The sequence below is a fragment of the Bombus affinis genome, chromosome 4 (genome assembly GCF_024516045.1).
Source record: "Bombus affinis isolate iyBomAffi1 chromosome 4, iyBomAffi1.2, whole genome shotgun sequence".
Lineage (NCBI taxonomy): Eukaryota > Metazoa > Arthropoda > Insecta > Hymenoptera > Apidae > Bombus > Bombus affinis.
In genome coordinates, this window is record NC_066347.1 from 3319716 (window position 1) to 3342473 (window position 22758).

A 22758-nucleotide genomic window follows, 5' to 3' on the forward strand; every position below is an offset into this window, starting at 1 on the left:
GCGATAGAGGATTCTAACGAAGCAAAATTATTTTATTATTTATTGTCGTAGTTTGTCGTTTCATTGCGTGAGAAACAATTAGGCTTATAGACTTTTAGTAGGGAACGATGCGCTCGAATCCTGCGACATTGCACACAGCTTCGAAACACGAGGTGTCTAAATACTCCTTTTGGGGACACCGCAACAGCACATCGCACTTTAAATGTTGAGTTTCATTCAGATTAACTCGCTTCCGAGTTAAGTTTCCCTTTCCGAGTACGAAAGTCAATGAGATAATTGAAATCTTGTGTTTCGCTGGTAGCCGCGTTGCCTTGAACTCTCAACGAATTTTTTAAAAGAATTAAACACGTATTTAAATCGTACACCATCTGTTGGTTTTAACTTATTTGAATAATAGCCTGGAACTTTGTTCACGAAAATTGTAAATTATACAACGGTCTGAAAATTTAAACATTTCACAGATATGAAAGTTCGAAGGTTTGGAACATTTGAATCGTTGGAAAATATTTTGTTTCGGAATCAGATTTACATCTCTTTGCACGTCAAATTTGAATAAATACGAAGTATGTATTTCACGTAATTATTAAAATCATATTGTTAACGATGAATGTTGCAATTAATTACAAAGAACAAATTTCTGCTAGTTATCGAAATATTCTTAATAAAAAATTACAGATACAGGGCGACGTTGCATTCTTGAATTTTTACTTACGCCTCGTTGAAAGCAATTTACGAGTTTACGCTGATTCAATTCAAAAGTATATTTGAGACAAGTTATTTACGCTATGCATATACTAAATCAGCATATGTAAAACAAATTTTAAAAAAATCGTTTCTTCTAAATAAAAGCCTCATAGCTGAAACTGCAACAAATAAAATTCACTTAAGAAGAATATTTCCTTTCGATTCTTCAATAAGTGTACAATTTTACTAGAGAAACATTTCAACATCGACGCTACTCCATCACAACATAATTACGAATAAGCCTTGCTACATTTTCATTCTCCTAAATATTCGGTCTATCTGATTACCGCCTCTCGCCGCTAAACGCGTGCAAACTTTATTCAAGCCAACTGCAGGCTATTTTCAAGCCACAATATATAAGTATTCTAAGAAATGTTAAAACATTTATCCACACCCATTGCGTTCAAAACATATTAATTTAGTTGAATTACTGTAACGTAGAAAGTATGTATATAGAAAGCAGATGTGCCGAAAAAATGTTATAAATGGTGATTCGTAGAAGTGGCCGATAAATCTTGAACTTTTCAATCGCCAAGCGAACGTCACGGCTTGAATACGTCTTGGCCCGATAAAACTCGCGATAAAGTGATAGAAGAGAGAGCACAAGGTACTTAAAATAACGCAAGGTCCACTCGTAATCATTATATATTCGCATCGATTTCCATAAAACCTTCTCTGCACCGTTCGTTGCACTCTATGATTTCCTGCAGTTGGCAATTGCGACGACTTGATACACTGCAGTATAAATTTAATGGGAATATCGGTGCGCGCACGTGTACACCCATATCGATAATAATAAATCAGGTAAGACGGTGGTAATTTGACGATTTTTCTACTAATTCCTAAACATTCACGTTTACTTATGTTTTAAAAGCGAGCAGGGATATAATATCATTGGAATGGTGAACAATAGATTGTGACATAATTTAGCTTGATATATCTGGCAAGAAAGATATTTCATATGTTATGAATTTAATTATATTATAAGAATAAAAATACTTTCTGAAAATATGATTCCATAATTAATAATATATGATATAACAGAGGCAAAGGATGAAAGCGAATGATATGTGGGTCGTTGGAAAGATGAAATACATATTAGGAAGGGAATGAGAAGAAACTATGCGATTTTTGTAATAACGAAATTGGAGATTTGAAGCACATGTTAATAGCGTACGGAAAACTGACGGAGATAAATGAATATACAAGAGATAGTTAACGAGAAAGGAAAAGAAGAGACTTTGGACTGATTAAGAAAACTGGGAAGGAAAAGGCAGGAAAGATTAAGAAGGTATTTTAGGAGTTAGATAAAGAATCATAATTGGTTAAATAGTTAGCTCTAATAGCTATTACTAAATAATCAGATAAGAGCTAAGCAATAAGAGTTTAAATAGTACAGTTAGGTTGATAGACACTAGATGGATTAATAGCTATGTTAATAGTTATACAGTTTAATAAGAAGAGTGTTTAAAATATATGTATCAGAAGGATGCTTGGTGAAGACTGTAAGGCAAATAAGAATAAGAAGAAAGAATGAAAACATAAGCTATTATTATTAATAGTATATAACAAATATAAAACAAATAAATAAAGATATAATCGAATATCTAATATACGCATAAGGAAACATCTTCGATATTAATTTTTAACTTTTTCCAAACAATTCAACAAGAAATGCAGGCTTAAACTCAAAACAAAAATAGTTTAACGACAATATTCTCTCGCTTCATGCTAATAAATTAAGAAATTTAAACTAATTTACTTTCTACAATCTAAGCTAGAAATCAATCATTGTCTACTAGCTTTCTTCGACTAAATTAGATCTGACTATTTCGTGTTTGAAATTAATGAAAAAGTATCACGAAATGTCATCAAGTATTATGAAGTATCAGCCAGTATCACTAAATCGAATTTGTCCTAATGACCAGCTCTCTTATATATCACATAAATTTTTTTTCTTTACGTGCTGGATCAATGTTTTTCTTTCATCAAAAATCCACGAAACGGGCTTTTCTAAGTTAAGACAATCCATAAATCCACTGGACGAGGAATCGGCGAAGGAAATAAGTATCAGACTTATCTTTCTATCGACACTATCGAGGGTCGTGCATAGGTGGTAGGTTCGTATATAAGGGAAGGCAAGCATTATCATCCGCTTAATTGCCGGCTATTAATTCAAGTGGTTGTGTCAATGGTTATAGCTATTCAGCTAGTATATACACTAAGAGATTCATCCTAATGTTAGCCTAGGACGCTGTCATTGAGAAGCTGTGTCGTTGCCGTATACACATATGTGTATCGGTTATATATTGCAAGCTACACGTCGATCCTTTGCCTATAATTACTATAATTACTCAGGATGCAAGGATAGTCAGTCCACGTTCATATTGATAAGCCAATTCCTAATTAAGCTTATGTTCAATCTTTGGTTGAAGTAAATTATTCTAATTGTGAAACTCATAATAAAATCGAACTTTGTTAATTTTTTAACTGTTTTAGATAATAGTACGTTATAGTGGTTAGGATATACATAGTGAACCATAAATAATATGACGAAACATAGTGAAATATAGCGAATAATACCGAATCTCGATAAATACCATAAAAATTATCTATATTCTGCCGTATAGTCGAATCGAAATTGACTACTTGTACTGAAGCAACCTTTATCGAAGATGTTTCTCAACGGAATAGCTCTTATTTCTGTTTCTTTTTTCTTTTAGCCAAGCACTATTGTTCAGTACTTTATGTAATTAGAAAACTTTTACAATATTACAAACCAAAAGCAATTGGCAATTAAATATCGTATGCATCATTTCTCCGCATCGTATCGTAAGAACTTATCTAGTAAACAGAAGTATATGCGTGTGTATATATCTGCGGTTATATTCCGTCCATTGCGAGATAGAGGAGCAGTTCTAGCCAAGGTAAGACTGTAAGGCACGCTTTGTACCACAATCCTGAATACACGAACCACTGTGAACCACCTCAAAGACTCGGGACCGCGAACTCCAAGATACCAGATTCGTGGAACACATCCAAGTCCAGTTCTAAAGTGTTAGAAGCGGTATAGACCAATCTAAGATCGTAGAACTCAAAACTGCTTGCTCAGGGGATCTAAAACTGACCGTGATATCATAAATTCAATGATTCAAATGTATAGGATCCATAGGCACAGTCTAGTAGACCATAAACTACCAGGATTCGATACAAAGCGCCCGAAATGAGTCAGAATACTACGATTGTGAAATCATCGAACTCGCTTTGGATACACACGAAAGACTGACACGGTATATCTCGAAGCCTTGAAACTTCAAACTTTGTACAAGTGAAGTCATAGAACGTGATATAAATACACACAACGTCAAAACGTCGTAGAATATGGGATTCTAAGATCGTGGATATGTGTCACCATTTGCTGACACTTCTTTTCTAGCCAACGAACGTGAAGTAAGATATGAAAAATTTTGTTATTTACGAATAACGCTACACATATGTACAGTTGTCAGAGTTTCAAACATCTATTTATCCTCTAAACATATATTCTCAGTCTACGTGCGCGATTTTCAACCGGTTTGCCACAAGAATTTTTGAAACGTGCGATGTTTGACTATTTATTCGAATAAAAACAATAATAGTCGTCTCGAAACACAAACGTAATATACTTTTTGACGCGCCACATGATTGCTGAAAACAAAGATTCCATCCGAATGTAAATACACGTCACGTAAAAAAGCTTACGAAGATTATGCGATCCATTAAATACAACATACCAAACGAAAATTATACATCTTTTTATCTCTTCCTTCATCTCGATTCGAAGGATAGTTCGGAACGATATATCGGTGCTCGGAGATATATCGATGCCCTTCTTGGCAAGGAGGGAAAGGGAATGAAAAGGCAGAAAAATAACTGAAGAAATTGAACAAAAAGAAAAATGAAAACGGAAAAGAACAAAGAGAGGGGAAATATCAGTTCTTGCTCAGGGCGCGTACCTCGTGGAAAAGAAATGGAATTTTGCCAAGGCTGAGCCACGCTGGAAATACTACCATCTATTTTATTCTGCAGTCAATGGCACTCGGCACCTACTCGCTGTACCTCTACACCCTGTTTCCCTTTTTGCAGGCATCGCATTAAACCTGCCTAATGTCACTTGAGAAAGAGCGTAGGAAAGGAAGGCGAAGGAGGGCAGAGGAGAAGAAGAAAAAAAGAGAGAAAACGGAGGAAAAAAGGGTGGCAGGAGCCGCGTCCGATAAATCGATCAGGTTCAAATTTCTCAAGGGAGGCCAGAGACCCGTGTACAGAGAAAGGCGCGAGGAAAAATGTGACACGACGCGACGCGGGAAAGCGTCGAAGTATCACGAGGGTCCATGAACCACGGTACATACATAGTTTACCATATTTGCGGATAGACGAGCAGATTTACCGGCTAAGCGTTCCGCTGTACGAACGGTCGACGATAAACTGCTCAGGAGTGGAAGTTCGCTGGAAGTTACCGAACTTTGCTCGCTTTAACGCGTCTCCGTGAACGCTATACTCGTAGAAATTAATTTTAATGCCCGGAGATAATTTCGTGACTCTCGTTGTAGTCGCTTGGCGAGAGAGAGTTCTGAATTAACGATGGCCAAACAGCATGTCTGTTAACGATGAGTTTCTTTCGGGCAGTTTTCTGCTTTATGAGAATCACGGACATGGGAATCGACGATACGAGAGTTCGATAAAAATTAATGGAAAGTTTTGTTCGTCGTTGAGATTGATAGCGTTATTATAATGAATCGCATAAGGCTGAAGTAGATAAGCTTGTAGAGGCTGTAGCATTTATTTCGTGAAAGTATATTGAGAAATATCGGTTATATGTATAGAGTAGATGGAATTTTTGGTTTATTATGTCACTGTCTGTTTTACTTTTTGTAACATTTTTTTAATTGTGTAACGCCTTATTTTCTTTACCATCGTGCATATTTCATTCGACTCTCTTCAACATCTAATCGAGAGTTTGCAGGAATTAAAATAAAGAAACATAAGTTGAAAGAAATATCTGACATTTTTGACGATGAAAGACTTTCTTAAGTTTAGATCGTAATTAGACACGGTATGGCCTACGTAATGGCTAAAGCCACTAACTCAGTAACTTCGTCAAGCCCCTCACAGTAGAGTGCGAGAGAGGCTCGAGCAAGTTATCAAGAATAATGCTATGAACTTTACGTCTTAAATATTATTACACGCGACATGATTATTAGGAATTGTCGAGTACGATAAGCTGAAAGTACATGTTTTCTACATCTAACGTCAAAAGTGCAACGTAACTTCGCTATAAAGAAATGAAGTATATTTAAGTATATTAAGTATATTTAAGATACATTTAATCTCAACTTCCCATCATTTTTTCACATTGGAGGGATTCAAAAACGATTAAAAAGAACGAAGTATGTACTACTATACGTTGCCGGAAAGAAGACTAGCGCGATGGAACGAGGACAAGGTAGCGATCAATACGCGTGCTTATCGTTATGATTGTGTTGAGTCTATACGAAACAGCTAATCGGATTCGCGTTCCTCACGCCAGTCTTCTTTTCAGCAACGTTCTATAAAATGACAATAAGTTGACGATTCCTACGCATTTGTACAACACAGGCTTGTCTACTCCTCTCGATTTCCTCTTTCCTAGGTTTTGACATTTCATCATGCACCTAACACAATACCGATACAAAACAGTTTTTATTTCGGTATGCAGGATTGCGTGTACTTTATTGCAATAACTTTATTACAATTTAATAAAGACAGTGGCATGCTCGGTGTCTAGCTGCTTGGAAAATGTTGTATGGAATAATTCTGAATTCGTTTCTCGTATACTATAGAAGCCTTGGAGGAGGGAATTCAATAAGGGAGTAGTATCTTGTCGTTGTCGTCTGTCAAAACATTTCATTCCGTGGCAGCAATCTCGACGATTTTTCATCATTGAAAGCTGTGGTCGCGAATTTCCTCGAGCTATGATAGACCGTGCGTCGTTTTTCGCACGGGGAGGGGCTTCCAAACAGGAATTAGATTGACTCAAACTGACTCCTACGTTTCTACGTGCGTTAATATGAATTGGCTACCAGTAAATTGAATAATCGCCAGAAGCATTCGAGAAAAGTCTACTTCGCAGAGTCCGATGAATATGCTCCTATCTCTATCTTTCTCTCTTTCTATTTTTCGACGCCCCTTACATATTAGATGCTCGTGTCAACGATAGTGATTTCTTTTTAAGATTTTACTGTTTTTAAGATTTCATAAGATTATTTGTTTTCAGAGTTATTGGTATATCGTAAGTTTCTCCTGTAAAGCTAACTTGAAAAGTTAACGAAGTACAATTAAAAATTTACCAGTTGGATAATTCAAAGATTATGTAACGCGAAAATTTTCAAGTTCAATGATTCTGAACACCTCTTTCGCTTGCGAAGACAATCTTTTGTTTTCTTGAAAGGGTTAAGTAAGTGAATGAGGAAACTTAACGAGATATTACAAAAACTTACAAGTTTAAAAGTAAGAAAATTGAAGGGTTTAGTAACTCGAAAGATAGAATATTTAAAAGTTTGCGGACTTGAAAATTTGTAAATTTACAGATACGATGATTAAGAAACTCGTATATAACGATTGTATGCGTATATTACGATTATAAATTATATACGTTATACAAGGTACAACGACTATGTATAAAGCATTAAAAATGGTTTAAGTCTTTTTAGCATAAGAATACTTGTCTGTTTAACAGATTATTCTACGAAATAACTTTGTAATAGTTCGAAAATTGTATTATCATATATCTTAAATCTCGAATAATTTCATTTAACAGCTTATTTTGAAAGCACCGCAGGGGGTTGTATAGAATATAATATCCCGTGTACAGAAACAAAGACGATCTTAGAAACGTCCGTAACGCCTCTCGCGGTTTCCCTCTGAGAAATTTTCACGAACATCCCGTCGACGTCTTTCAAACGTTGCGCGCCCAATTTCTTCACCTCGCCGTACTTATATACCCAGCTACCGTGCCTCTACAAATTGAAATTAAATTATGCTCGAACATTCTGTACACGAAACGAGGATTACACTTTGCAAGGGTAGCACAGAATATAGAGGTATTACGTTATCTTTCGCCGATAGTCATGATCGATCGTAACTTTACATTCGCGTTTTTCTTTATCGAAAAACATCCCTGTTTTACATTTTATCCCGTATAAACGGTGTAGCGTCTATGAAAAAAATTCGAGGTTCTTTGAGAGGAAGGAATACTGTGTGACGGACCGTTTGATATACAAACGAGAGGAGGGGCTGTTTAAAAGAAGACACGATCGATCATTCCGGAACGATAGCCGTGCATCACGCCGTCGAGACTTTAGTTACACGCAGCGCTTTGACACTTTGCAAATGAGACGTCACGTGGTCGCTGTTTTTATTGTTTTCTCCTCTTTTCCTTTCTTTTTCTTTTTCTTCTTCGTTTCTTCTCTTTTCTCTTGCTTTTTAATCCTTACCAGACATACTCTGCTTATCGATTACCGATTAAGTTTGTTCATGCGTGTCAAACTCCTAGCACAGAAGTACAGAATCCTGCATTTCCTGGCTGACAGTGAGGTCGGTAGCGGATCCAGTGGCGTGGCACTAAAAGGGCTCGACGATAAATCACTACGGCAAATTCGCTGTAAAGCACTAAGTGCCACGAGCCGTTTGAAAGGATCGCGCGGGCAAAACGCCACGCCGAGAGCAAGAATAATTATTATAAGGTCGCATTCTGGTCCTCCTCGTTTTTAAACGACCTTCTTCGATCGACGCGTGTATTTGAAGTTTCGCGATTGAAAGCTTCGCAGCTGCACTGGCTTCTCTTCTTTATCCGTACTAATTCATATTTGAAAGAAGCACGTGTAATTGAACTCGTGTTTAAGAAATTTTACAATTTCTGAAAATTATATTTCATCGAATACGCGATTGATATTCTATTTTTATTCGTACAACAAATTTTACGAGCAACAAGAGACGAATTAAAGTTAATAAGCTGAAAAACGGACTGGCGTTACGAAATTCAGTTTTCCTTGTGACATCTGACACGCAATAGATACGGAAAAGTCATGAAGTATATCAGTATTGATTCAATTTAGTTGCTTTTTTTATGCTTGTCTAGTAGATGACACGATCGAAATTAACCGTTTGAGTTCCAAATAGCGCGATCGCTTTGTTTAGATTTTGTATCGAAAAGTCCCAGTACATTTGAACGCTACGGACGACTGAGGGTATTTTGTATTTTGTTATCTTCTCAATAATTTTTATTCAACAAAACTTGAAATATGTATAAACTAATAGTACATATAATAAGATAGATGTGTTTCATAAAATAACAAATTATTTCTCTTCGTAATCAATTTTCGATCCTGTTTTTTCAAAGACCCTTGGGACTCAAACGGTTAAAAGGTGGAATTTTCAAAATCGAAACGAGAGAATTCGTTTAAAAGGGGCAATAGGTTAAACGTGAATCACGTGATTCGAAAATTGTCCATTTTCGAGCAAGTGTCGACCATTGAAATAGCAGATATAGATCACGGCTGGGAAATAAAGAGCATGTTAAAACGAGATAGACATATTTTGATATCACTTTCCCTTCGTAGCTGATATTTGCTCCGCCTATAGAAAGGGAAAGAAAAACTTGTTATTTATTTCTATTTCTCTTTATGAAGTCGATTTTATCAACACAACATCTGTGATCTATACTTCTTATATCTACGGTCTTGACGTATTCTTACAAATCTTGAAACTAGGCGGTGCTTATATTTAGCTCACCTGAATTTTTTTATATATATATTCTATCTATATGGCTCTTTAAAATACCAGAATGATTTACCTAGATATTATCTTTAGAAAAATGGGTTAAACAGAGGTTATACGGTTTCAAGAGGGAGTCATAAGCTGGATAAAACAAATTCTTTCATGGAAAATGTATTTTTCACAATCACAGAGAATGGAAGGTTAAACTTAAAATTGTTTGACGAATAATAAAAATACATATTTTTTAATACTAACAAAATTCACTTCTTTTTATAAAGAAAAAAATATAGCTCATGTTTTTAGATTTGCTTATTGTTAGTATGGCAATTTGGTTTACAATCCATACTCCTTCTTACTTCGTCACGTATAATGTACCCGGTAATTTTGAAACTTTTCCTCTCATATCAATTTAACTTTACAAATACAGTGCATACGATGACGTAATATATACTCCCGCCATATGTTTTTCATTAAAACTTTCTATAACGACCGTTCTTTTCGGTACTAGCATATAAATCGGCAACGAAAGATACACGCATATTTACGTAACGTTACGAGATATGCAATCATCGAAATACTTGAATATTCCGTAATTTAATAACAAACAACCTATCCCGAGTCATCGTTCAATGTTACATATGTATAATATGTACCGAACGTGGTAGTCAACTTGAGTATTAATGTTAAAAATTATTCGAATAAACTGAATATCATCATATCACGTAACTGTATAATTTAAAAAATAGGATATTGTTAGTCGACGTAGGCCCTCATATATATGTCATCAGAAATTTCATTTTAGAGCGAAGAGAAATTTATGTTACTTATTACAATATTTATTAAAATATATACACAATTTATATACAATTATAACGTTCAAAGCTAATACTTAATCCTCGGTTAGATCTTAAATGTGATTTAGTTATTTAAAATTGAAAAATCTTATCAAAGATCCATCTCAACAGCTATAATTAGTAAGCATTAGTATTTAATTAGTATTTAATATCTAACGTGTTTTTCAAATAATTTTGTTATTTTTTACAGGTGCACGTAACGCAGATACTAGCGACAAAAATAATGTAGACACCGTCGTTGTTTTGCCATCCGATGTTGGAAGTCAAATGATGTCAGCAGCCTTCGATTTCCCTGATGTGAGCTTTGACAGCGACAGTGACAGTCTTGAAAGTTCAACCTGGAATTGGAACAGGTTGTTCAGGTCAAACTTCTTGGACGGGTGGTATTCCAGCCTGCAAGGTACGTGAATAGAAATATTTGCTATATGCGCGCTATATGCAATATCAATATGTTTATTAAGCATTTTATCGGCGAGGTGCTTTCAAACGATAGCTTGTTATCTGGTCTATTTTTAAAAAATGCAGGAAGAAATTGAACGTTCTCAGAAAATATAATTTACCTATTCAGACACCGTAAATTTGTTCAATTTACTATTAAAATATTCTTCCGATATCTCCACAATTTAATTTCTATAGATAATATCAAATATCTTTTCTGTCAACAAAGATCAGCTATTTCTTGCCGTTAGTTTTTGAACGAAATTTGTTAAATCGGCACAGTACCTTACGTGTAATAGTAAATTCTCAATAGTAAATAATTTTTCCAGTAATGTTACACAAGCCATCGAAAATAGCCGCAAGAAAATTTCTTTTCCTCTATTCGAAGCTATTTAGATTATATCTAAAATATTTCCTTCGTCGTTAAGTACAAAGGAGACATTTTAGTTTATGAAATTAGTTTTTATTATTTATTAATTAGTTTTTGAATAACAGGATACGATGCATAACGTTCGAAAGAAATACACTCAGCTATATCAAAGAGCTCCTTTCGAACAACCGCTTTTCAATCTGGAACGACGTTTTTGACAGCCGTCGTTGTCACTGCCTCTCGAAAAAGAACCTTTCGTTAACACCGCGAAACAACTCTAAATCGAATTCTACTTTAACTCGAGGGATTATCAGAACACCTGTTTCCACTGTCGACTCTTTCGAATCACCCTCTTTTCAATCTCGAACGACACAATTTCCACAACCGTTATTGCCGCCCAGCTCTCCAACGAAACGTCTCGTTAATATCCTAAAACAACTGGCTATCGAATTATGCTTTAGATCGGTAGATAATCAGGGAATGGGGGATTATGATCGCGGATCAGTTGGACGTAACACAGAATCGGCCAAATAGAGTGATAGTTCGCTGGAATCGGGAATGACCGCACGCGTGCCGCTTAGGCTGCCGCAGAAACGCGATCACGGTTCAGCAAACACAAACATAAAATTACACGGAATCGCGAACGGCCATGTCCGTGTTCCGCTTACATGCGGTTTGTCAAACGTAACTTCCGGCGACCCGTTGCGCTCGTAATACCCGCGCGCAATCGGCCTCTGTATAGCCAACCGATTGTCGTTTCCCGCGGTGATATACGGGTTACGTTTGTGTACGTTCGTGAAAGTATTCGGTCGCCGTCGAAATTTCTCGAATTTCCGACTCGCTTTATTGCGACTCGCGTGCACACATAGAACAGTGTCATCGGTGCTTTACGATAACGTACAGCGTAGAAATGCGGCAAAGGAAAAATCATTCGGTCGCAGGATAAGAAACGGATAACGGCGGTCAACGATGATTAACGACGAGTTGGAAGGCGAAAAAAAATTGTAGATGCGACTCGTGATTACGGGGGGATATAATACGTTATAATAATCGATCATAGAACATTTTCAAGATCTTTCATTTCATTTTAGTAACATGAGAGGCACGAACCAATTGTACGATAGTAAGTTTATCGACGATAGATGTCAATAAATTGATGTTTCGTACAGAATATGATAATCGAGCTAAATTATCAGACTATTAATCGTTATTGATTTTGACAATATATGGCAAACGCGTTTAAGAACAATTTGCAAGAATTATCCAATGATTTGAGGTATATTACACACAGTATATTCAAAAAGCTGGACTAGAAAATATCTGAATTTGAATCGAGGCATCGTTTAAAGTGCAGAATCAAATAATGATAAATTATTAAATAAAAGTAAATTAGTAAATAAAATAATGATAAACGCAAACTGATTGAACGATCATATTCAGCAATTGAGAGAGGCGATTTAATTTTATTATACAAAGAACGTAATTTAATTCCGTGATTTAGGTATACGTATGATCATTGAGAAATTTTATAATATTAAACATAGACACGCATATGGACCTTTTAAATTATGAAACGTCAAGGAGGCAAAGATACTTGAAAGTTTCTGAAAACTTTCAAGATTTACCTCGTATTTCGCAAGTATCTTATTAAATCTTATTACATGCATGTACATATGAACGGTAATATAAACTATCGTAACTTGAATTTTCAGGCGTAGCTATATCTGTAGATTCTGACACGCTTGATAACTTATCGGGGTCTAAATAAATTAGCCGACGTAAACTGAGAACCTTTATCGTAGAATAACGCAGGAGTTTCGAAGTCATTTCCGCACTAAGTGTTGAAGCTATTCTTGAACGTGAAATAATATAGGAGTTCCGAAGTTACTTTCCTCGTGAAATATTGCAAAAGTTTCGAAGTTACTTTTCGACATAATGTAATCGTTTTGCAGTTACTCTTACGTTAGGTATCAAAGTTACTCTGGAACATATATACGAATGTGCTAATCAAAATTTCACGTAATATCGTGGCTAACTGTTTCGGCTTCTGTAATTCATTTTCTTTCTTTTTTATTTTCAAAACTACGCAAGTCATAATGTAAGCCACTGTACATTTCCTGCATAGAGCGTTAATATCACTTTTTAATAGAACTAAACAAGAGAATGAGCTTATTTTTGACGTAATTAAAAGTAAATGTTAGCAAATTAATTATATAAAGCAATTAAATTGCAAACAAACGTTAATTATAACGCTTTTAAAATTTCGTTAAACGTTCTTAACGTATAACACGCATCTATATAGCACTTATTATTAAGTCGCTTTTCCATAATTATAATTACGGAAAACTATTTCGAATTATTAATTCTTCGAATCTAAATACCGAGAAACAATTCTTACGAAGTTACTAAAAAGAACAGAGTAAAAGTGAAGCTGCTGTTTAATAAATAAAACAGATTCACGTGACACCACAATAAAATGCTATGGACATTGTGCTTCGTAGACTCCAACCACGACTCAAAGTCGGCCAATTGACACAGGAAGTACAGTTATAAAACATGGTACCGTGAAATCGACGTAATTATAGAATTATATCGGCGATAAAGAAGACGGTAGTTCGGTCTGTACTAATGAAAGCAATTAGCAGAAATTACCGCCCTAATTAGCTGGTCGTGATTACTGCCGCATCGCGGAAACTGCGGATCCTTTCGTTCCTTTCCTTCCGCCGTCCCTTTTTTTCTTTTTTTTCTTTTTCTCTTTTTTGTTTTCTTTTCCAACTTTCTTTGTCTCCTCTCGCCTGTCTCCTTTTCTTTCTTTCTACCTTTCCCTTCTGTTCCTGCGTTCTTTTCTACGTAACGGAGTATTGATTCTATAGCCTTCAAGACGAGCATCTACAATTTGTTGCCAGTTCCATGCGCTTCTGCTCACGTTCACCGAGCAATTTCATGAATATATCTGCATTCCGTTAGGAACGAGTTTCGAAAAGAAAAAGGGAAATCAGAAAACGAAGCGGAGACAGTAGAGAATAAGTGGACGAAGGGGGATGAAGATAAAACGAGGACCAAGATGACGAAGAACGGAAGAAAAGAAACAACGTGAAAGGATCGGAGAGAGGCCGGCCGCGATGCGAGGAGATTGATGACATTATCGCGTGGAATTCGCAATGAAGCGGTCTTTAAAGTCACCCGACATTCCCAAAACCACACGTGCCTTCACGTGCATAATCGAACGAGAAGAAAACGAAAATCCGTGGCTCTAAGTGCAGTTTCACGATTCCTTCTTTTAATACAATGGGTAAAGGTCTGGAATATCGGCTACTTAAAAACATTGCTTCGTATTATACATTTTCAATAAATGATGCGACGGGTGTCGAGCAAGGAATGTTGTGAATGTTGAAATAAAGGTTCAGCGTATCAATGCAACGACGTTCCTTGTAAACGAATTAACACTAGAATTACCGATAGCTAACATGAAGCTATTTCTACCAAAACCAGTCAAAATGATTGGTCTTTAAAAAATACGTAATAATGGAATATTTTTATATTTATTGATTTATTACTTTCTTACAGAAGATTCAATGTTATGTAGTACATTTTTCGTATTATTAATCCATCTGGGACTATGATCCCTAAACGAGAATTGATACATTTATAAAATTGTAGAACCAATCATTTTGACTGTTGTGGAATTTCTAGTATTAATATTTAGCGTTCTGGCGATCGATCTGGAATTTTCTTGATAACTGATATCATCATATTGAATGATACGCAATAAAAATTTAAAAAACGTGTAAGAAGTTGTACAAAACGAGGAAACTGGTTAATTAAGCTTCAATAAACAGATTGCAGGACCCTTTTATACTTTGACAAGTACCAAGTCATTTTGACTGGTATTGGTATAAGTAGCTTCATACAAAATTATTTTGAGTTTGAATACATAAAAAACAAAATAAAATTCATTATATTATTCTTTTAGTTATCGTTGCGAAAGTCATTACATCATTGCGGAAAGAAAATATAACGTGAAGTAAAATAAAATCGTAAAACCAGTCAATTTGACTGGTGTGGTAATTTTAATGTTAAATATCGACTTAACTCAAAATGCTACGATAGGAGACAGCAAGGTCCTGCGATCACAACAAGCACAACGATCGAGCAATTGAAATAATAAGCGATATAAATGCTGAGAATGTAAAAGAAAGTGCGAGAGAGCGTAAATTATACGTGAAGTAAGGTGAAGAAAGTTGTAAGTGTTGGAATAATTTATTTTATTCTAGAACTTAAAATGATACAGCTACGATTCTATGAGCTAATTACATTGTGATAAAATATGAATAATAGTTAATAGTAATAAATGTTAAAAGCCCCGAATAATGTAAATTACAAAATTAACAGACACGCTTTCTTTTTTTCTGTGTCTACTAAAATTTTCAACTCTGACATTTAATCATTTTAAATATCGTTCTTTATATCGCTTGTTATTACTTGAGATTGAAACAAACAACTAAAAATTCTCCGTTTTTTCAGTGCCACTGACGATTAATGTAACGTGTGGTAGTTTAGAAACGATAAAAACTTGTTGCCACGTCAGCAACTATTAACTTGTTAACGTTATCAATAGACGCGAACGAAGTAAACAGCACGGAAGACAAGCGTGGGACTGAAGTATTTAGACGAATTGCAGCAGGTCGGAGAAATGAAATTCCTCCCGTCTCTCTAAATATTTCGCTTAGCATTAGCGGCGACAGAATCAAAAACGCGATTCTAATTGCGTTTGCTTACTTTGAAAGAGGAATTCTCAGTTATGCCGAGGAGGATGAACGGAGGCACCAATTTCTGCGATTATATTCGCGGCAGATGTTTGCAGCGTAACGCCGAAGAAAGTAGCAGTCGCGAAATTAAAATGGCCCCAACGTTGCCTGGGCGCAATCTGTTTAATTGTAAAGCGTTCCCTACCGAATGAAGCGGCAAGAGAGAAAAGCCTGTTTCACGGAAGTTCTCCACGCTCTTGACCAACGTTTTGCGCTTGTGAAAACGAAGGGAAATTAAGGTTACGAAATTAAAGAATCTTTGATAGCTTGGTCACTGACGATAGCCAGGAAGGATATTGGTTAATGCTGTGAAACTTGTAAGAGGAGTATCGCAAGCATCTGGATCTTGTCAAACGATTAATCATTCTCGTTGAATGTTCGCTCGTGGTGAAACACGATAGTTGCTCAATAACTTTGCTCCAGTTGTTTTGGAATCCTACTGGACTTCATTTATCAATCGTTTAATAATTATACAATCGAAACAATTGGTCTCTTTTAAATAAATATCCATCCTCCGTTAAACTTGATTCGAGTATGAACATCTAAGTACTTTGAAATAATTCTCAACTTGTTTTTAATATTTCTATACGCTTATATTAGATCGTTAGTGGTAAATATTTCTTTTCGAGGTCCTCTTTCGTCCATCTCAAGATCACAAAACATTCAAACAGACATTGTTTCCATTTGTGTATCATTTTCCACATAAGGCTCGATCTATTATTTTTTTCGTACATGGTACGTTATATACTATTACAGAGTATTTAATATATAGTATATTATATGCTTAAAACAAGTATACGGTCTGCTTCTTTCAAAGTGAATTGCAGTTTCCGGGTCATTCTTCTTTTCCTTCATGAGTACAAGTCTAGCCAAACTGCTTCGAAACAGCGAGAATACCAAGTTCTTACAAATCCGAAATTAACAAACTTATATTTAATCACAGAAGAGGAAACATATACAAACCAGTCGGCACCGATCATAAACTTAATAATGCTGATACGATTGACTTAATCTTTAAATTAAGTAATACATCCGATTTCAAACAACTTCATAATCATTACTTCGGATATACACTAAACGTGTCGATAAAAACAATTTCATTCTACACCTGTACTCGCTTGAAAAATTATACTCGTCCAACTACGATAACGATATCACTCCTTTGAAAAAAATCTCTGCTTCGTCGTTACTTCCTGGTAATCTTCGTTATAAGAAATATTCCACAAATTACCTCCGAAGAAAACAGAAGGGTCCAATTTAGAAGACCACGGGGAACTAAATCGATAACAACGAGAGCAACGAGCAAAAAGCCGACGATTATCCGTATGCTGCTAGTTGCATAACCCTTGCAATTGCAAAACGCGGACGAGCGAGTTTTACTTTCAAAGGTCGGGTTCTGTGGCGCCAAGGTCGGCCATCGTAATATGCGGTTTATTTCTATTGACGATCGCTTTCACCAGCGAAAGTTCTTTTCCACGCGCTTATTTGATCTCGAGACAAAGAAACACAGAAGGACGCGCCGGGAACGACGGGAAAAGGGAGCAAGAAGAAAAAGAGGAATAGAAGGGAAGAATAATTGCACGGGTCGATCGTGTAATTCATTAGGCGAAAGACGAGCCGGTGAATGGACAGCAATTTTCGGTAATCGCCGATTGCACGACTCGATGAGTCGTTATTCAGATCCACGTTACGTGTATCATTGCTGCTAGCTAGAGTGGAAGAAAGGGTCTTCAGGATTAAAAGTTGCAGAGCTGTCGAGTGGCGGAGCCAGAGACAGGAGCCAGGAAAGCGGAGCCGTTGTTAAAAAGGGGAGAAAATTTACGCCTGGAAAGAGATGCTTCGCGGAGAAAGAAGGGAACGAGAGGGATCCAGATGTACGGGGTGTTTCTGCAGAGAAAGAATGTTACGTCGATATAGCGAAGTAGGACCGGAGAAAATGTTTCTGGTAAATATTGTCTTATTTCGAAGGTTGAGAGGTAAAGAATGAAGCAGGAAATTAAAGTATATATTGACAGTGTGCCTGATAATATAATTAAAAACATAGCAAAAGGCAACGGCTATTTTTACAGTTCTGCGAATTATGAAGAAAGTAGAAGAATTTCTTTTTTTTTTTAATACACAGGCAAATGGAAATAACATCGTCATAGAAAATAATTTAGTCGGATCTAAAGTCTAAGGTTCACTCCAAAGTATTTAAGTAAAAGTAATAGTATCGTTGAGGCAGTTCGCTCGTTATGAAATTATCTGCAAGATAATTTCCTTACTTGATACAAATGTATCTCTTCGTATTATCGATTAAAAAACCGAAACTAAAATAGTCTTTTATCATTCTAACAGATGAGAACTAACAAACTATACAGTTGTATATACATTTTGAAATACAGAAAGATTTGAAAGTAAAAATTGTAAAATTACCTGAAACAGCTAATTTATAATAGAAAGAGAATAAACGAAAATAATAGCAAAACTAGCAAACAGGAAAGATGGAAATGAAAGGTATAAAAAATTAATAAGTGAATAATAGATGGAAATAACAAATGGAGAACTAGTGTTTATATCAATTTCTTGCACGTTCGTGAAACAATATTCCAACTATGGGAAAAGTCTGGAATTCAACACAGAGTTGATCTCGCTTATGATCTCGCTGTACACGTAATATTTGACGAACGAATTCAAGCGTATAATGTCGAACTGGCTGGACATGGTTACATGGAAATGTCAGGGGTTTTATTCGCGGCAATGAAGCGTTTTCATCGGCGATGAACAGGGGCCACGAAATTCGACCGATCGAACAAGAAAAGCCAACCAAATCGGAGCTGTCGTCGCCAGCCGAATAATTCGTTGCCTTCGAAACGCCATTTTCAACGCGTTCACAGGTACAGCCCATTCGTTTCGATTAATGAAACTGCTTTGAACTGATCCAAATTGATCCTACTGTAGAAACCATTTCACCTGAAACCGTGCAAGATTTGTTACCTTGACGGTGCTTAAATTTGTAACTCTCATTGATAACTAATTCATCGAAATTAAAACTTCATTGAATTTTCAACACCTAATTTATGAAGATTAGTGGATGCGAGTTATCGAAATCTCGGAGATTTGTTTGATAATCGCGGCATGCTTCCGTGAGAAAGCTTTTCAGAAATTAGAATTAAATTTCACAGAGAAACAAATTATAGATATCCGTAAAATACCGTTACTAAATAGTAACCTTTCATTCTCTCCAATTTTTTAGCAAATAAAAATTTGCCTATTGCGAAATTAAGGGTTAAACATGGAAGATCGAAATAATTAAAAAATATTGTAAAAATACGATTAACCCCTCAAGCCAAGTAAATTAAGGTATTATAACGCAAATTCATATTTTTCTGAATATAATTTAGAAGATAGAACCTGGGCAATAATCTTTGTTATCTGCTAAATATTACAACGAGTACTACATTTTGGATATTTTATACAACTTTACAGTTATACATTTTTGGGTCTTCGAATCCTCCATAAATACATAAAAATCAGCAGTCCATTAATTATAGTCGTTTCTAGAAAATAAAAAAATATACTCGTTCGAATATTGGACGAAAGAAGATCTCTACAAAAAATCTATTATGTATCTATTGTTGCGTGGCATAACGTTGCAAATTAAACATTCATTATCTCACGTCTTAATAGATTTGAAAAATATACAAAAAGCAGGCAGAAAAATATTCAGATAGAAGCCCATGATTATACTATCCTGAACTAGAGCGTAAATGCGAAGACAAAACAATATACTATTCCGAACCAAAACGTAATTAACAAAACGCTATTATTATTCTCTGTATTTTTTAGTCTTCGCCTTTAACGCCCCCAAAAAATTGTTCGATTGAATAACTAAAATCTTGTGCGTAAAATGATCACTTTTCTTATAAAATATTTCATTCCACGATGTGTCATCTTGCACGTGCTGCAATTTTATAGCGTTATATTAAGCGGGGATACCGAAAGCGGTGTCAGGGTCTCGTTTTACCGGTTTTTGAATACGGTTCGCTTGTTCTTACATAATTTAATGTAATTCTCGTGGCAATCAAGGTGAAGTTATTAAACTGTTAACGGGATCGTTACTGGAAAGCAGAACGTAGAAATAATTAGCTGATCGAATAATGGATCTGTTGCCATTTTTGTTACGTGGACTCGATTTGTTGCGTTAGTTAGCCTAAGGCGTGTAAGTTATCAAACTAACTAGATTTGATATGGTGAACGTAACTGTTAATATTATTTATATTGCCATTTTCTTGAGGCAAGCAGATACTATTTTTTAATGAATAGCGGTGTTTTACTTGATTGAAAATGTAGTTATACGCTGATAAGAAAGGAAAGACAGGAATGACGGTCTATTTGAATTGGCCCTAATACAGCTACCAGCGCTTTAATTCTGCCACGTTCATTTTCCACCTAAGTATATTTGTATAATGTTAAAAAATATCTTCGGCGTTTTGGAAAAATATGAAAAAGTCTTGTTAGTATACATGATTTTTTCATTCGATTTTATATTAAACATCTTCTCGCTGCTTTACAAATCTTTCTTTCTTATTGAGATGAGAGCAAGATTGAAATATAAAAAATTCGACGAGGATCATGGGTTAAATACAAACAGGATTAAATACATGCTGGAATTATATGAATCTTTAGAGAAAAAGATATATCTTGTTTAATTAAAGAAAATGCTGATCGTACCAGAGAGGAAAATAATCTAACGTCTCCTTCTTATTTCGTTCTTTATTTTTTAATTGAATTTAGAATTATTTAATAGAATTTACCACTAACGATGAGTCGCATTAGGCTTCCATTCGTTAATATATACAATCAAATAATATTTCAGCTCATAAAATCTGAATGTAGGACGAGTAAATGATGCAACGTTTCTTCCTTACTCTTTCCTTTTGTTCTTTTTTTTTTTTTTTTAATTAGGTTAAACACTGACCGGTTGCTTTTACGCGTAATCGGTCGGTGTTGGTGCAGCGATACGGTCTTATCGGTAAGTTTCAACGTTTTTCCTACGATATGTTAGCACTTGAATCGCTCACTGACTTCCCGCACAATTATGACAGCGCGCGCGAGTCCGCGTAACCGCGATAAAACGTTATTGCCCTCGCGGCTATCCAGAGGAACGGAAAAGTGAAATCGCGGTCACAGGTAGGGTCGTGGAGCAATGCGAAATCGATTATCGAGGAAATTACCATAATATCGTTGGCATTTGAATCGCCGATCATTAGAACAAAGGTAAATTCGCATTTAAGGAAAGTCATCATAATGCCCGAAACTCTCGGTGGTCGCAGTTTCTAAAATTTGCCACGACCACCTCGATGTTCTAACGTTTAAAATGGATATAAATGACGAACGTTAGTCTCGTAATATTGGCACATGAACATATCTTTAAGGAATGCTTTCGCATAATGTATGCGTAATGCATAATGTATGGTCGCGCCAAGTATTTTTTTTTTTTTTTTTTTTTTTTTTTGGTCATTAGCGATTAACCAAAAACGTAACAATAATATAGAAGAAACGAAGTGTACAATAAGGCAAATTACAAACTTGTATAATTGTATCTATATGTTTTGAACATATGCCATATATAGTATACTATATCAGTACAGTAGAATTAACCTAAGCTTAAATGACTATGATACAGCGTATATTAGAGCTAAGTCGGTAACTTACAATATCGTAATTGGTGGTACAAATTAATATCTTTGAGGAAATAATGATTTTCGCAATGTTTTTTATGATTCGTGTGAACTTTATTTGGAAGACCAAATTTAATTTTGTATTTTGGGACACGTTACTACAATTAAAAAGGGTTACTTGTAATATTGGCGTTACAATAGAATTCTGTTTACAGTTACGTTAATATTTGGGCACAGTACTGTCTCCGTATTCGTTACTTTGTAAAAATGAGTTTTTAAAAATATTGTGTTACTTATACTAAGAAAATACAAGCCATTTATTATAGCTTGAAGATTAACAAGCTAAGCTCTGAGGTGAACGATTCCTTCTTAGGAATAACATTTTATCGTACGATAAATTTTTAACATTAATATGAGAAAATGCATCTACCTAAATCCATTGGCAGCCAAGTCGTTCATATTATAATTCATTCACGTACAAATAAATAGATTTAGTCGACAGGAGGATTATTTAATTGGGTATTAATATTTCGTTTCAATAAATGGAGTTCTGTTGTACATGAAAATTAACCTTTAGATATTCTCATAATGGTGTTGCTCATTTATAATTTCCTTTATTCTGGCAATGAAAGCTTTTGAAAATACTAAAATAATGCTAGAATGATTAGAGTTCTGATTTGAATGGAAACATGCATGGAATTATTTTGAATGAACCAAGAGGGCGAAAATTGAAAACGGAGTTCCTGAAATACTGAAAATAAAGGGATAGGAAACAGAGAATAGGAAAAACGATAAGTATAGATGGTATTCCTACATTCCTTTAAAACGGAATAACCTTTTGAAAGTGAAATAAATAAATAGGACCAAACGAATTGAGTTTTTTTTTTTTTAGAAGATAGGAGAATTAGCTTGTTAGATGAGGTATAAAAAAATATTGACAAGATTACAATCGGAAGTAGCAAAAATTGCTTTTTACATTTTGTAGATTTATATCATTGTACTATATACGTGCTAAAGATTCCATCGAATTGCAGTTTTTTCAAAATGCTTTTTACACATTATCTAGTAAATTGGTCCTTCCAACTTTC

The 22758-nt window shown here is 35.2% G+C and overlaps 1 protein-coding gene and 1 long non-coding RNA gene across 2 annotated transcripts in view; both read left to right on the top strand.

Moving 5' to 3' along the window:
* Positions 1-22758, top strand: part of LOC126915785 (icarapin-like) — a 55263-nt gene that overhangs the window by 22980 nt on the left and 9525 nt on the right. Inside the window, exon 2 of the mRNA XM_050720795.1 lies at positions 10582-10791. Within this exon, the coding sequence (XP_050576752.1) occupies positions 10582-10791 (210 nt within the window). The remainder of the gene's footprint in view (positions 1-10581; positions 10792-22758) is intronic.
* LOC126915793 (uncharacterized) lies at positions 12474-16529 on the top strand. The gene is made up of 2 exons (XR_007710332.1): positions 12474-15442; positions 15724-16529. It is a non-coding gene; the product is annotated as an uncharacterized LOC126915793 (long non-coding RNA).